The following is a 13,558-nucleotide window of genomic DNA, read 5'->3' on the forward strand; positions in this document are numbered from 1 at the left end:
GTCAGGTGGTCTCGGAGAATTCCAAGTGAGCTTAGCACGGAGAGCTGGTCCGAGTGAGTTGGCCGTGGGGGTCCTGCTGTGGGTCTTGGCCCGTCTGGTTTTCCTGTGCACGGGTGGCTGGTCCCTCACCTCTGCCTGTCCCTGTCCACCCAGGCTGAGCCTCTGGCGGCGCCAGGATACTATTTTGTGTGGCGAGGACAGTGTCTAGGCCTCTGTGCTGTCCCCTGCTCCTGTGGGTGTTGGCGGGGGAGCTGTGGTGGCCGGCTGGAGCTGGCTCCGCACTTCACTTGCCCAAGGCGAGGGGGGAGCTTGTGGTGGACGCAAGCTCCTGGCCCCCTGACCAGCCCCAGATCGCCCAGTGCTGAAGGAGCTGCCCTAATTTTAATCCTTGCCTGGTGTGTGGTTTCAAAGTGTGATGGTGACAGCACGTGAGGCCATGGCTTCTGACGGTGAGAGAAACGTTTAATTGGGTCTGCAGAAAGCAGCACTGCTCACCCTGTAGCCCTGCCTGTGTGGCCTGCGGGTTTGCAGCTGCCCCAGAGCTTTCGAGGTAGAAGTGACCAGAGCACAGGCCCTACTGGGCAAGAGGCCTGGGGAGCAGCCACCCCGGGTTTCCATGTAGGGGTGGTGGTCAGTCCCCACCACCCAGGCCCCGGCAGGCCAGAGCTGGGGATGCTCCTTCCCGGCGCGGCTGGATCACCCTCTGGTCTCAGGGCCCGGTTTGGGCCGTGGCCCTTGGGTGGGCCCCCCAGGAGCTGGGCAGGTCCTCTTGTGGGTCCCACCTTTGCTTGTTCCGCTCCTTGATTTGGCTTGTCTGGCTCTGCTGCATCCGACCCCTCAGAGGAGGAAGAAGGAGGTGAGAGGTTCCCCCCCCCCCCCGCCCTGCGCCCCCTTGTGTGCGGAGATGCTCCCACCCTCTTCTCTGGTGGAGGTTTTCTGGGGGGACCGTATCAGGAGCTCCTCACGCCACGCCGGGCTGGCAGCTCCACCAAGAGGCCTGGGTCCTACTCTGTGCCTCAGTTATCACCACAGGGTGATCGATGTCTCTGGACAAAAGATTTTTTAAAGATCATGCCTCTGGGCTCTATCTGTGTAATCTGCAAAGAGCTGAACACTTGCTGAGATCGGCCAGACTGTGCTCCTGGGTTCCAGATCAGGGTGCAGGGCAGGCGCCCCACACAGCCCCGTTCCCTGGGTGGCTGCGGCGGCTCAGTCCCGGCCTTGCCAGGTGCAGGGTGCGGGGCTGAGGGCAGCCTTCAGGCTTAGAGGGGGGTGCAGACACCCCAGGCCTGCCTGCTGCCACTCTGGGATGTCCCCAAATGCCTGGGCTGTTTAGAACAGACCCTGCCGTCCTCTGACCAGAAAGAGCCGACAGCCCCACAGAAGGGACACGGGAGCGTGGTGGCGTCATCCACAGTTAACACATGCTGTGAGCAAGTTGTAGTTCCCTGGCCCGAGTATCCTTTATTCCCAAACAATGCTAATATCCACGTGGTAGAGTGTTATCTGCCCAGGAAAAGGAGTAAAGTCCTGATAACAGAGCACAGACTGGACCTTAACCCAGTCCTGCAGAGAAGCCAGACCTCAAGGGCGTGTGCGTCCATATACACGAAATATTCAGAAAATCCAGTCAGAGTAGTCATTAGGGGGCGGGGTGTGCAAGCGGACAGGACGCCTCCTTTCAGGGTGATGGGAATGTTCTAAAGCTAGGGGGTCGGGGCGCCTGGCTGGCTCAGTCGGTGGAGCACGCAGCTCCATCTCGGGCAGTGAGTTTGTGCCCCACGTGGGGTATAGACACTGCTTAAAACAATAAAATCTTTAACTGGTCAATCTCAGTGGTCCATGGGGCTCTAAGTATTAGATCACCAGCTTGTACGTGGGAGCGGGTGGGTGGGCTCGATGTGTGTTAGCTGCGTCCAGTTACACGTGACCCTGGCCTCCAGGTCCTGGGATGCAGGCTGCTGACCAGCTGGCCGCCCACCTGCCCATCAGCTGAGGGCTGGGACACAGCCAGAGAGGCGCAAAGCCCTGCCCAGTGCTTGGACACTCAGCTGCCCCTGCACACCCTAGGCCAGACCTGCTGGGGCCAGGTTTGTGCGCCCGTGGTGGGCCCTCTCCCCACAGCCCTGCACTGTGTGTGCTGTGCTGCTCCTGCCCTGGGTGGGAGGGGTGGCCAAGGGGTCACTCCAGAACCAACTGCCAGCCTGGGTGCTGTGACCCCAACAGAGACAGGATGGCCCCTGGCAACCCTGCAGAGAGCTGTGGGGAGCAGTAGCTCCTGTGCTGGGCAGGGCCTCCCTGCTGACCCCTGGCGGCCCCAGGGTAGTATCTCACCAGGCCTGTCCCTGACACCTGTTGCCACCGGCATGGCCCTGGGGCGGCCAGCCCAGCATCCTCCATACCTGGGGGCTGTGCAGATGGGGAGCAAGCTGCTCCTATGGGAGTGGGAGGGGCTGCTCCACCAAGCCCTCCCGAGCCAGTGCCGCCACACCAGTGCCGCCACACCGTCCCGACGAGGCGGCCCCACCGCACCGCACAGGAGCTGCTTCTCCCTCTGCAGGCACCTGCGCCCCAGGGAGGACCCCTGCCCAGCAGAGGCTCATGGCCCAGGTGAGGGGCTGTCACTGCCTCTGTCACCCCAGCTGGAGCCAGGTTGGAGCCAAAGCTTGGGGACGCTGGTGCTGACGGGAAAGGGGCTGGAGCCAGAAAGAGGAATGTAGCCCAAGAAAAGTGACTGCTTTAATGGATTAGGCAAAATTTTACATAGACTCTGTGATCCATCCCTGCCTCAATTGGTAAAAAATGCAAATTTATCACAAAGCATATGCAATCAGCCCCAAATCAGACGGCATAGATCTGTGGTCTGGCTCAGGCATGGCGCTATTTTCCGTTCTCTGCGCTGAACATGCGATCCTAGGAGGGGAGAGCAGGAGAGATGCCAGGAAACGCACGCTTGCTCCCCACCCCCCTTCTGCGCCGGAAGGGGGAAGGCTTTCTGCCAAGGTTGCCATAGGTGGGGGTCCTGGCAGCCTTATATGGGCGCCCACCAGCAGCTGGCCCTGAACCTGTAGGGCAGAGTCCAGGCGGCCAGGGGAGCCAACACCCCCGAGTCCCACAGAACCTTCCAGCTCCGCCCCTAAGCCTGGGGCACTCACCACCAGCATCCGCTCGAGCTTCACAGCATCCGCAGCAAACTTCCGGATCCCGTCCGAGAGCTTCTCCACGGCCATCTGGTCCTCGTTGTGCAGCCAGCGGAAGGCCTTTTCATCCAGGTGAATCTTTTCCAGGTTGCTGGCCTGGGCTGGGTAGGACAGGCACCGGGGCCTCCCACAGCCGTCTGCAGCCACCCGCACCCCCATGTGTCCCAGCCCCCTTGGGGTCAGTGCTGCCCAGCATCTCTGAGCAGGGCCCTAGCGGGGCTCCCACTAGGGGCGAGACACAGGCTGCCTCAGGCCAGCCCCATCGCCTACGCCCTCCGAGATCAGGGTGAATGCAGCCACGAGCCAGGGGCCAGAGGGCTTACCCGCCTTGGCCGACAACATGGGCGTCAGCTTGCTGTTGTCCTTTAGCAGCTCCCCCAGGAGCTTCGGCGAGATGGTGAGGAAGTCACAGCCTGCCAGAGCTTTGATCTCCCCGGTGTTGCGGAAGGAGGCGCCCATGACGATGGTCTTGTAGTCAAACTTCTTGTAGTAGTTGTAGATCTTGGTGACGCTCTTCACTCCTGGGGCGACACACGCTGTGTTCCGAGTGGTCTCTAGGGTGCCCACAGTGGTGCCTGCCCACAGCACTGCCCAGACCTGCCATCGCTGCGTCCCCTACCCCCAGCTGTGCCCCCAGCCCACCTCCGCGCCCCTCACCCCATTACTTAACGGGCTACTCACCCGGGTCCTCCAGGGGCTCGTAGGATTTCTTGTCTGTGTTGGCCACATGCCAATCGAGGATGCGGCCCACAAAGGGGGAGATGAGCGTCACTCCTGCCTCAGCGCAGGCCACGGCCTGGGCGAAGGAGAAGAGCAGCGTCATGTTGCAGTGGATGCCGTGCCGCTCCTCCAGCTCCCTGAGGGGACAGGGCGGGGCTGAGCAAGGCCGGGGCCCCGCGTCCCACGGGCAGCACAGGTGTTCCCGTGAGCGCCGCCAGACAGCCCTCGTCGGTTTGGAAAGCGGCTCAGGAGTCCCTCACGGTAGCAGGGCCACCCCCACCCCCACGGCACAGGTGCAACACTCACCAGGGGGCTCGCTGCCTGTGGGCTACAGTGACCGGAATTTTCTCCATCAAACCCACATTTCGAAACAGGACAAAAGCAAGAGAAGCCCCGAGAGCCACAGTGGGTCTCCCCGGCCCAGACGCGTGCATCCGCATCTAGGCGCCTGGGCCTCCGCCTCATCACAGAGCTTGCTGGGTCTGGAGACTGCGGAGTCCCCTCTGACCACAGTGCCGTTCTGCCCTCTGTCCCACCCGCAACCTGCAGCCTCCCGGGCCCCCTGCCTGCTCCACAATCCACTGGGACATCCTGGGGTTGACGCCTGAGGGTAGGGCAATGCCCACACTGCCACGTGCTGGGGGTGGGCTGTGACGGCTGAGCCTGCACTCAGGCCCCTCAAGCCCTGTTTCTACCCCCCCCCCCCAGGGACAGTGTCAGGGGCCTCTACCCTGTGTCCACCCGGCGGTGTTCGAGAAGCACAGCTGCAGAGGATGAAGACTCGGTGGTGCTGCTGGCACAGACCTGGCCGGCCCGCAGGGGCCAGCCTCTCCCAGGGCCTGAGTGCCCGGTGCGGGCACCCGCAGCTCAGGCGGGCCCGCGGGAGGCCTCGACGAGACCCTGCAGCTGTGCTGGTCTGACCCGGGTGGCGAAACACAGTGCATTTTCAGAAGCAGCCAGTGGGGCGCTCCGGGAAGGCGACTTATCGAAAGTGTGAGACAGAAGACGACCTGGGGAAATGGCCTAGGAGGAGAGATTCATCCAGGACGAGACCGTCTATTCCACCCTTAGCACTGCGATGCCGCGAGACGGATCTGGCCGTGACAGATCCCTGCAGAGAGCCTTGAGCTCATCTGCAAACCACCTGTCCTGCACGGCTGCAAGCTCCCGCGACCACGAGGGCCACTTAGTGCCGTCGCCAACCGGGGACGTGTCCCCAGCCACCCTTGCCCCCTCCACCCGCTCGCAGGCCAAAGTGCTGACCCTGCTGGGGACATTTGCAGCCTTATGAGATCGTGTGGCCACAGCTCCGGGAGCGGCCCAGACACCCCTCCGCCCACTCTGATCTGGACCTCAGTTTAGCCGTGTGAGTGACTGCGGGCACCAGTGCCTGAGACCCTGGGATTTGCAGCCTCCTCGAAGTTTCTGTTTTATTGGCAGTTTCTTTTCGGTTTGGCGGTGCTACCCTGATTTATGTGCTCAGGGACTTAGGAGACTTGCTGGAGTGACGAGCCGCTGGAGGGCTTTGGGGAAAGGGTGCTGGTGAGCGGGACCAGCTGACTCGGTGTCAGTAATAATTTCTAGGAGTCTTGGAACAATCTTCCAGTCACTGCTGACAAAAATAAACACTGAGTAAACGGAAAAGCAAAGTACGGCTGCAGATGGCAGGAGTGGCCAAGCAGTGGGGGGCCGTGCGACGCAGCAGCCCCACTCCCACGGAGGTGCCCAGGGAGGGAGCACATGGGTCCGAACCTGTGCACGGATGTTCACAGAAGCATATTCGTGACGGCCCCAAAGTCGAAAATAACCACGTGTCCACGGAAAGGTGGACGACACACAAAATGCGTAGACACAGTGGACATTAGCCTTAACGGGGACACAGCCCTGCCATGCACCACCACGTGAGGGAAGCCAGACGCAAAAGGCTACGTGTCACGAGATTCTACTGACGTGAAACAAGTGGACCAGAGCCAGAGAAACAGAAGGGAGAAGTGTGGTGCCGAGCAGACACGCGCTCCGAGCGGGTGTGAGGAGACGCTCCCGCTGACCGCTGCTCAGGTGCCCGCGGTCTCTGCAAGAACACACGGAGGAACTCGCCGGTCTCTTCCGCTCCACACGTTTGGTTTTGCGACAAACTGGTTTTCATAACTCATACAGACGGGAGGCCGGGAGACTGAGGAGCTCCCAGAGGCCTTGCTTGTGTCTGCACAGTGGTGACCCGGCCCCCCATGCTGGCCCTCTCTGGACGGAAGGTCAAACGTGCCCGCAGCCGCGCAGCGCCCGGCCCTGGAATGGAAGCAGAGCCCCCAACAGACCCCTCCTCACAGGGGAGCCTTACTTTCCAGCCTGAATTCCTTCCCAGGTGGACGACAGTTTTATAAGGATCCGGTCCTTGCTGATGCCGGCTTCCTTGTAGAGCTCGATGAGACGCCGGGCTCGGGCCACCATGGCGTCCTTGTCAAAGGACAACCTGTGTGAACAAGAGGCCCCTTGACAAGCAGCACACCTTGGACGCCCCCCAAAGAGGAGCGAGTAGGCGCCCGTAGTCTGCCCTGCCCCCACGTGGGGAGCAGCTTCGAAGCCCATCTCACAATCACATTCCTTCCTGGAATTTACGCGGAAACACAGGCTGAACACGAATGGCGAAGCAGGGAGCGCTGGCCACTGTTTCTCCGAGAGGAGCAGCCCTGAGCGCTCTGCCACCACCCGCGCATCCATGGACCAAAGAGCGGCTTCTGCCCGTGACCCCATCGACCCCGAGTCCTTACCTGGCATCTACTTCTGTGGATACACGGCCCGGAATCTTCTTTAATATTTCTACTCCAAACAACACAAAAAGTTTATCGATAGCATTTTTAATCTGTTCCTCTTGCGACCTGAAATTCAAGGGAAAAAAATTAGGTCAAAAGCTTTTAGGTTTAAGTGCACAAGATTCTACAAAACAAATTCTCTCATTCCTTTGCAGCAAATTCCTTTCCCTCTTTTGTCTTTTTTCTTAAATGTGGTAAAATACACACAGCATAAAATTCACCGTTTTAACCATGGTTAGGTGCACAGGTCGGGGGCATTAAGTATGTTCACACCATGCAGCCCTCCCCACCGTCCATCTCCAGAACTTTGCATCATTCCCAACTGAATCCCTCCATCTTAGGGCACTTGACAAAAATCACTTTTTCAATCTCTTTGAAGTTGCCTGGGCAGGCGAGTGAAGTGCACTGTGGTATTCCAAAATGGCCCAGCGTCCAGGGGTCCTTACTAGCCCAAGACACATGGGACAAGCACCAGCCCGCCCACCATGGGGGGGACCCGCGGGGTGGCTGGACGGGGGATCACCCGATGCCAACAGCACCATGGCCTTGCTGATGCAATGAGGTGCAAGACCAAGCCTCTAGAGAAGGGAAAGGGAGCTGGCTGCGCTGGGCTGCGTGGCAGAGGGTGGACTCAGGACACAGGCAAGCACCACGCTCCCGCACATGGCCCGCGCATTGGTCCCTGCGGGTACCCGCCCAGCGGTGCACTATCACCCCAATGGGGACTTCGAGTGCCATCAGGAAAAGGCACAGAGAGGGCGAGGAGAGCCCGGGGGAGGGGCAGGGGCAGACTGTGAATGGGCACCAGGGAACATTCTAGACTGGATTGTGGTGATGGCTGCACCACTGAAAAATTTTACCAGAACAAACTGGACTGTGCACTTCGTGACTCTGACCGCAGCAAAGCTGCTGCAAGATGACAGCACGACAGAAAGCAGGCCAGTGCCTGCCAGGGCTGGGACACTCACCACAAAAGGGGACGAGGGGACTTTTTGGGTGCTGCATCTTAACTGGGGTTGTGTTTATAGGGGTACACATTCCTGTAAACAAAAGTCATTGAACTGGACACTTACCATGGTCGCAGTTTACTACATGTAAATAACACTTGATAAAGTTGATAAAAATAAACTTAAAGAAACCCAGCTGTCTTTCCTTGAGTCTGAGACATCTGAGAACTAAAATGTGGTTAAGCAGATAAAACCCGGGGGCCGGTCTGCCGACTGTGCCCCGCCCTGAGCTCACCCGCCAAGCCGCCGGCCGTAGGCGATGGCCTCCTCCACCAGCTCCTGGGAGGCAGGCATCTGTGCCGCAGCCAGGATCAGGGAAGGATTGGTGGTGGCATCCTGGGGCTTGTACTCTTCAATGGCTAGGGAAGAGTTTTGGAAAGCAGGAGAGTGAGTGGAATGCTTTTTCTGCTACAGCGGAGTCCCCTCTAAGCCCCATGCATGTTCTCCAGCCAGGGCGCAGCCACACTTCACACACATCTCCCTCCCTGTCCCAGAAGGCTGTCTGCACAACACGACCGCCACCAAGATTAGGGCCAGAGATCCGAGGTGCCCCTGTGGGAGTTGACTTTCCCACCGTGGGGCGAGGCAGGCAGCCGGCACAGCTGGGAAGGCACTTCCTGCGGCCCAACTACTGTGGGCAGGCACCCTGGCGCCCTGGGCAGCGACAGTGAGGGCACGCGGCTACATCCAGGCATGGCCTTCTTCCCTCACCACGTCAGCTCTGTCTTAGTAACAAGCTGGCAATGACAGGAAACCCGCGGAGCCTAACCTGCAGGCTCGAGGACCAGAGGCACGGCTCAAAGCCACTCACCCTCACAAACTCGCATCTGCTCCAGACCATTGGCAGGGTCAGTAAATCCATTTAGCAAATTAGTGTTTTCAAAGTATCCTTTGATGACAAAACTACAGAGATGGAAAACGGGCTGGCGACTGCCAAGAACAGGGAGGGGGGCGGCCGTCAGGAGCACAAGGGACAGGAATCTATACATGTTGTAAAACCACTGTGGGGAGTGCCAAGCCCCACCCCCATTTGGGCTTTCAACTGGTGACCGGAGCCAGGCCTGCAGCCGCTCTACAATGTCGCGCTGGTGCCAACTTCCTGGTGCTAACATCACACCACGGTTACAGAAAATGTCACCACTGGGGGACAGCAGGCAAAGGATTCATGGGACTCCACAGGCTAATTCTGCAGCTTCCTGTGAGTCTATACTTCAAAATAATAAGAGAAAGTGCTCTTGGGGCGTCTGGGGGCTCAGTCGGTTAAGTGTCCAATTCTTTTTTTTTTAAATGCTTTCCTTACTCTGTTTTTGTTTTTTTGTTTTTTTTTAAAGATTTTATTTTTATTTATTTGACAGAGATAGAGACAGCCAGCGAGAGAGGGAACACAAGCAGGGGGAGTGGGAGAGGAAGAAGCAGGCTCATAGCGGAGGAGCCTGATGTGGGGCTCGATCCCAGAACGCCGGTATCACGCCCTGAGCCGAAGGCAGACGCTTAACGACTGTGCCACCCAGGCGCCCCTAAGTGTCCAACTCTTGGTTTCGGCTCAGGTCATGGTCTCGGGGGCATGAGATCAAGCTCTGGGTCGGACTCCACACTCAGCAGGGAGTCTGCTTGGAGATTCTCTCTCCCTCTGTGCCCCCCCAAATAAATAAATCTTAAAAAAAAAAAAAAAAGGATTTATTTATTTTAGACCGGGGCGGGGGGGCAGAGGGAGAATCTCGGGAGCGTGGAGACTGATGTGAGGCTCATACCACAACCCCGAGATCATGACCTGAGCTGAAATCAAGAGCCCACTGCTTAACCAACTGAGCCACCCAAGTGCCCTTCAGGTCAGGTCTTGATCTCAGGGTCAGGAGTTCAGGTCTCCTGTTGGGCTCCACACTGAGCATGGAGCCTATAAGACAAGAAGACAGGAAGGAAGGAAGGAAGGAAGGAAGGAAGGAAGGAAGGAAGGAAGGAAGGAAGGAAGGAAGGAAGGAAATATTTTGGAGTGGTATTTTTGCAGGCGTGTCAAAACTCACGGAGGGGTGTACTGAATGGTGCCTTTTGTTACATAAAATTAGGCCTTGACAAGGTTGACTTCTGATAAACTTAAAAACAAAACTAATACTCAGCTGGGTCAACAGATGGGCTTCAGGGTCCAGGGGCCCTTAAATTGAATGTGAATCTTCGGGGTGGGGGGTGGCCTCGTTCTGGGAAGAACATCCACGACTTTGATTATAGTTTCACAGTGGCCTATGACCTCCCCACCCCGGCCAAAGGTAAGAACCTTTAGTTCATAAAATGACCACAAAACCAAATGCTCAATTCACAACTATGCCATGTTTATGGGTATAAATGTATACCCATAAGTAATGTATTTTTACAAAGTTGCTAATATTCATTGCAAATAAAAAGTGTCAGGACGTGGGTTTAGGTATTTCTGAAAAGGGGGGAAAAGGGCAAGCACTCCCCCAAGGCCCCTCTCTAAGGAGAGCCGCCAGGAAACAATACAGACCAAGGCTCTGTCACCGAAGCAAAGACAGAAAACGATTCTAAGTGTTAAAAAGGAGAAACAGGCACAGAAAAGGTGCAGCCACATTTCCAGCACACTCTGTCCTACTTAAGTCACTGCCCAGAGGTCTGGATGAAAGGGCAGGGTGAGCAGGCGACCAGGGCCCGGGAGGGAGCAGGAGCTCTCCCAGAGCCCGCCCACGTGGGGACGTCTGACAGCCTACAGGCCCGACCCAAGCTGATCGGTCTCCGTGTTTTGTATTTAAGCCGCAAGAGGTGGGTGTTCGCTCTGCTCCGCTGGGTAAACAGCCCTCCTCCTGGGGGCTACCAGAGAGGAACTGAAGCCTGTTTCTCAAGCACCGTGAGAAAGCAGAAAAAAGAGGAAGTCAGTTGTACAGCACTCATTCCCTGCAGCCTCTCACGGTTTTCCAGAAAATCCTGTTTGTCCACAGCAGAGCAGGACAGAGGCCCGTTCAGGCTGGGCACTGCCAGGACCCCCGGATGATCCTTCCCCACTTCCGTCCCACCAACACAATTCAAACCTAGGAAAACACACACGTCCCCTGTCCGGAACTTCGCTTTCCTCCGTGCCCTGAGTTTGACCCGCCCAGCCCTGCTGCCCCGGCCTGTGCCTGTGCAGCCGGGCTGCCCCCGCCCCGGGCAGGGGTGGAAAGGATGAGCAACAGGACATTGCAAAAGCCGGCCTGTCGTTTCTGCCCTTTCTGGGCCCAGAACTAACTCGCCCTCCTGCTCAGTAGTCAACAGCTGCGGAACCACACCGTGCAGCCAATGCTCCGGGCCGAAATCCGCTCCGGGTCTCCCTCGAATCTCTTCCTTGGCGCACGGCCTCTGCAAGCCCTCCCGTGAACTACTGACCGAAGCGGCCCGCCCCAGGGCTTTCCAACAGCTCGGAGGGAGCCCCCCTGCCCTCGCCCCTGCCTCCTTCCCCAGCCCTCAGCCCCTGCGCTCCCTCCTCACCTGCGGGCATGGGCCCGCGCCCCCTGGGGGCCCCCGATGCCCCCACGCCGGGCCCCGCCGGCCCTCCCCGTCCACGAACGCCCGCCCCAGCTCGGGGTCCCGCGCGCCTCACCGTGGAAGTCGCCCGTGTCGGCCACCACGGTGGTGAACTGCTTGAGCTGCTCCAGCGCGCTCTCCATCCTCTGCCGCTTCACCGGGGAGCCCGACATGGCGAAGCAAAAACCCTGCGCGACGGCCCACAATGCCCCGGGGGCCCCTCCGCGCCAGCCAATCCGAGAGCGGCATGGGAAGGCGGGGCCGACGGCGCTTCCGCTACAGGGCGACGCCCCGCCCCGGAGACGGCGCCCCGCCCCAGGCCACGCCCATTTCCGGACCCTTCCAACCAGCGGACAGCGGCCGGGGACCGCGCTCTCTCACCCGCGCCCTGCGTCCTTAGATCGGTGTCCCCTTCTCGTCACCAGCTGTGGCCCCCCCGGAGCGATGCGCGCCGAACGGTGCCCCCCCAAGAATGCGCTCCCCGAAAGGTGCGCCCCCAGAGCAGCGCGGCCCCTCAGCGATGCGACAGCGAGCGCCCCCAGTAATGCGCTGCCCAGAGCGATGCGCCCCTGAGCGGTGCGTCTCCCGAGTGATTGGACCCTGGAGTGATGCTCCTCCTCGTCCCCCTCCTGGGAAGGGTTCAGATCCCCGTCGGGGCGCCCCATGGAGAAGGGGGCAGGAGGGGCTAGGCAGGAGAGAGAGGGGGGGGCTCCCTCATCAGGCTCACAGAAATCCCTAAAAGGTGGAGGCGTAAGGAAATCAGAGATAAGGGAACACACCAGACCACCCTGCCCTGGGTGCGTGATGACAGGCTCCCGTGGTCAACAGAAAATAACCGGACCCTAAAAAGAAATAAGCCGTTAGAGGTGTTATCAATAGTTCTTAATCAATGATGCAGCCGGTAGAGAAGTCGAAAAGATTCAAGTTCCCTGGTTAACTTTCTAGGAAAGACCAACCCTAAAAGCCCTCGGTGGCAGCCCTGTCGGGACCCCTCTCACTCCTGAGAGCTTTTTCTGTGTCCTGGTTTACTAAACTCATCACTTTACTCACTCTCCTTTGTCCGCGAGCTTCACTCTTGGACTCCGCGAGTCAGGAACCTCGCTCTCCTGGGTCACCATCGCCAGCACGCTCTGTAAACTGCAGAGGGAACTGTAGTGAGGGTGGTCGGGAATCCACCGAGGTAAGGCCCCTGAAGTGTTATATGAGATGCCCGGTGAGCAGAGGCTCAGAACGGGCCTCCGGACCTCAGACTCTGACTCTGGGCCACGGCCGGAGCATGTCCTGTGGAAGCGGCCAGCCCTCGGCCACTGCAGATGATGATATCCCCAGGACGCCGGCTGCCCAGAGGGCGTGTGCAGTGCAAAGACTGGAGTTGGAGTGGGCTTGAGTCCCTGCCCCCCAGTCCTCGTGGGGCTGCAGGCGCCCAGGAGGGACCCCCTGCCCTCAGCCCAGCCTCGCCCTCCAGGCCCTCACTCGGACAAACATGCCCAGTGCCTGGGAGGGAGCCAGCTGGAGATTAGGGCCCTGTGGTTTCATTTTCTCCCGCACAGATCCAGATCCACAGGGATGGATTCCCTCCTTGCCTTTGACTCTGGAACTCTGTCCCAAATAAGGAACGCTAAGTTCAGAAGGTGTCCCAAAGGCACTGTGTACGAAATCTGTTGTAAGAAGCAAAACTGCTGGTTTTTATGGGTTGCTTATCGGTCTTGTAATTGGTATCTAATTCCTTATATACTCTGGACCAAGTTTTTTTTGTCAGATGTGTATGTATTGTGGGTATTTTCTCCAAGTCTGTGGCTTACCTTTTCATTTTCTTAACCGTGTCTTTGATGAGAAATTTTAAATTTCGATGAAATTCAATATAACAATTTTTAATTTTACAGTTAGTGCTTTTCTGTATCTTCTCTCAAAAAAATGTTTGCTTACTTCCAAGTGACAAAAATATTTTCCTGTGGGCTCTTTCAGAGACATTTTAGTTTTGGCTTTCATGTTAGTCTTTGATGAATCTCGGACTGATTTTGTGTATGTTATGAGGTAGAGGTCAAGGGTCACTACTCGGTCCATCTTTGTTGAAAGAAACTTCCGCTCATCACAGAAATACAAAAATAGGAAATACATGTCACAGAGAATAGATACTATTCATCAGGGAGGTGCAAATGAAACCCACAATGAGATCTCACCATTCTCTTACTCAAATGGCAAACATTTAAAAAGACCAGCAATCTAGGGGCGCTTGGGTGAGTCGCTAAGCGTCTGCCTTCAGCTCAGCTCGGTTCATGATCCCAGGGTCCTGGGATCGAGACCCACATTGGGC

At 58.0% G+C, this 13,558-nt stretch overlaps 2 protein-coding genes across 3 annotated transcripts in view; one reads left to right on the forward strand and one right to left on the reverse strand.

The window, feature by feature from the left end:
* Window positions 1–2,914, forward strand: part of GATD1 (glutamine amidotransferase like class 1 domain containing 1) — an 8,474-nt gene extending 5,560 nt beyond the window's left edge. For both annotated transcript variants that reach the window (XM_040639728.1, XM_040639732.1), the window contains one exon: window positions 1,944–2,914. In XM_040639728.1, the coding sequence (XP_040495662.1) occupies window positions 1,944–1,965 (22 nt within the window). In that variant the 3' untranslated portion in view covers window positions 1,966–2,914. The remainder of the gene's footprint in view (window positions 1–1,943) is intronic.
* TALDO1 (transaldolase 1) lies at window positions 2,722–11,478 on the reverse strand. The gene is made up of 8 exons (XM_040639724.1): window positions 11,321–11,478; window positions 7,973–8,096; window positions 6,689–6,796; window positions 6,259–6,390; window positions 3,882–4,057; window positions 3,524–3,721; window positions 3,156–3,301; window positions 2,722–2,913 (listed from the first exon to the last, which is right to left on the reverse strand). Exons 1-8 carry the CDS (start codon window positions 11,415–11,417, stop codon window positions 2,881–2,883), a joined length of 1,014 nt encoding a protein of 337 aa, XP_040495658.1. The 5' UTR covers window positions 11,418–11,478; the 3' UTR covers window positions 2,722–2,880.
* Between the last annotated feature and the right edge of the window lie 2,080 nt (window positions 11,479–13,558).

The sequence above is a fragment of the Ursus maritimus genome, unplaced genomic scaffold, assembly GCF_017311325.1.
Source record: "Ursus maritimus isolate PB19 unplaced genomic scaffold, ASM1731132v1 scaffold_23, whole genome shotgun sequence".
Classification (NCBI taxonomy): domain Eukaryota; kingdom Metazoa; phylum Chordata; class Mammalia; order Carnivora; family Ursidae; genus Ursus; species Ursus maritimus.

Excerpts from the sequence above, each read along its gene's own strand:
- TALDO1 (XM_040639724.1), bottom strand. The coding sequence starts at position 11,417 with ATGTCGGGCTCCCCGGTGAAGCGGCAGAGGATGGAGAGCGCGCTGGAG. Across the intron at positions 6,391-6,688 it reads TCCACAGAAGTAGATGCCAG|GTTGTCCTTTGACAAGGACG; the intron begins GTAAGGACTCGG and ends TTGTTCACACAG. Across the intron at positions 3,302-3,523 it reads CATGTTGTCGGCCAAGGCGG|CCCAGGCCAGCAACCTGGAA; the intron begins GTAAGCCCTCTG and ends TGTCCTACCCAG.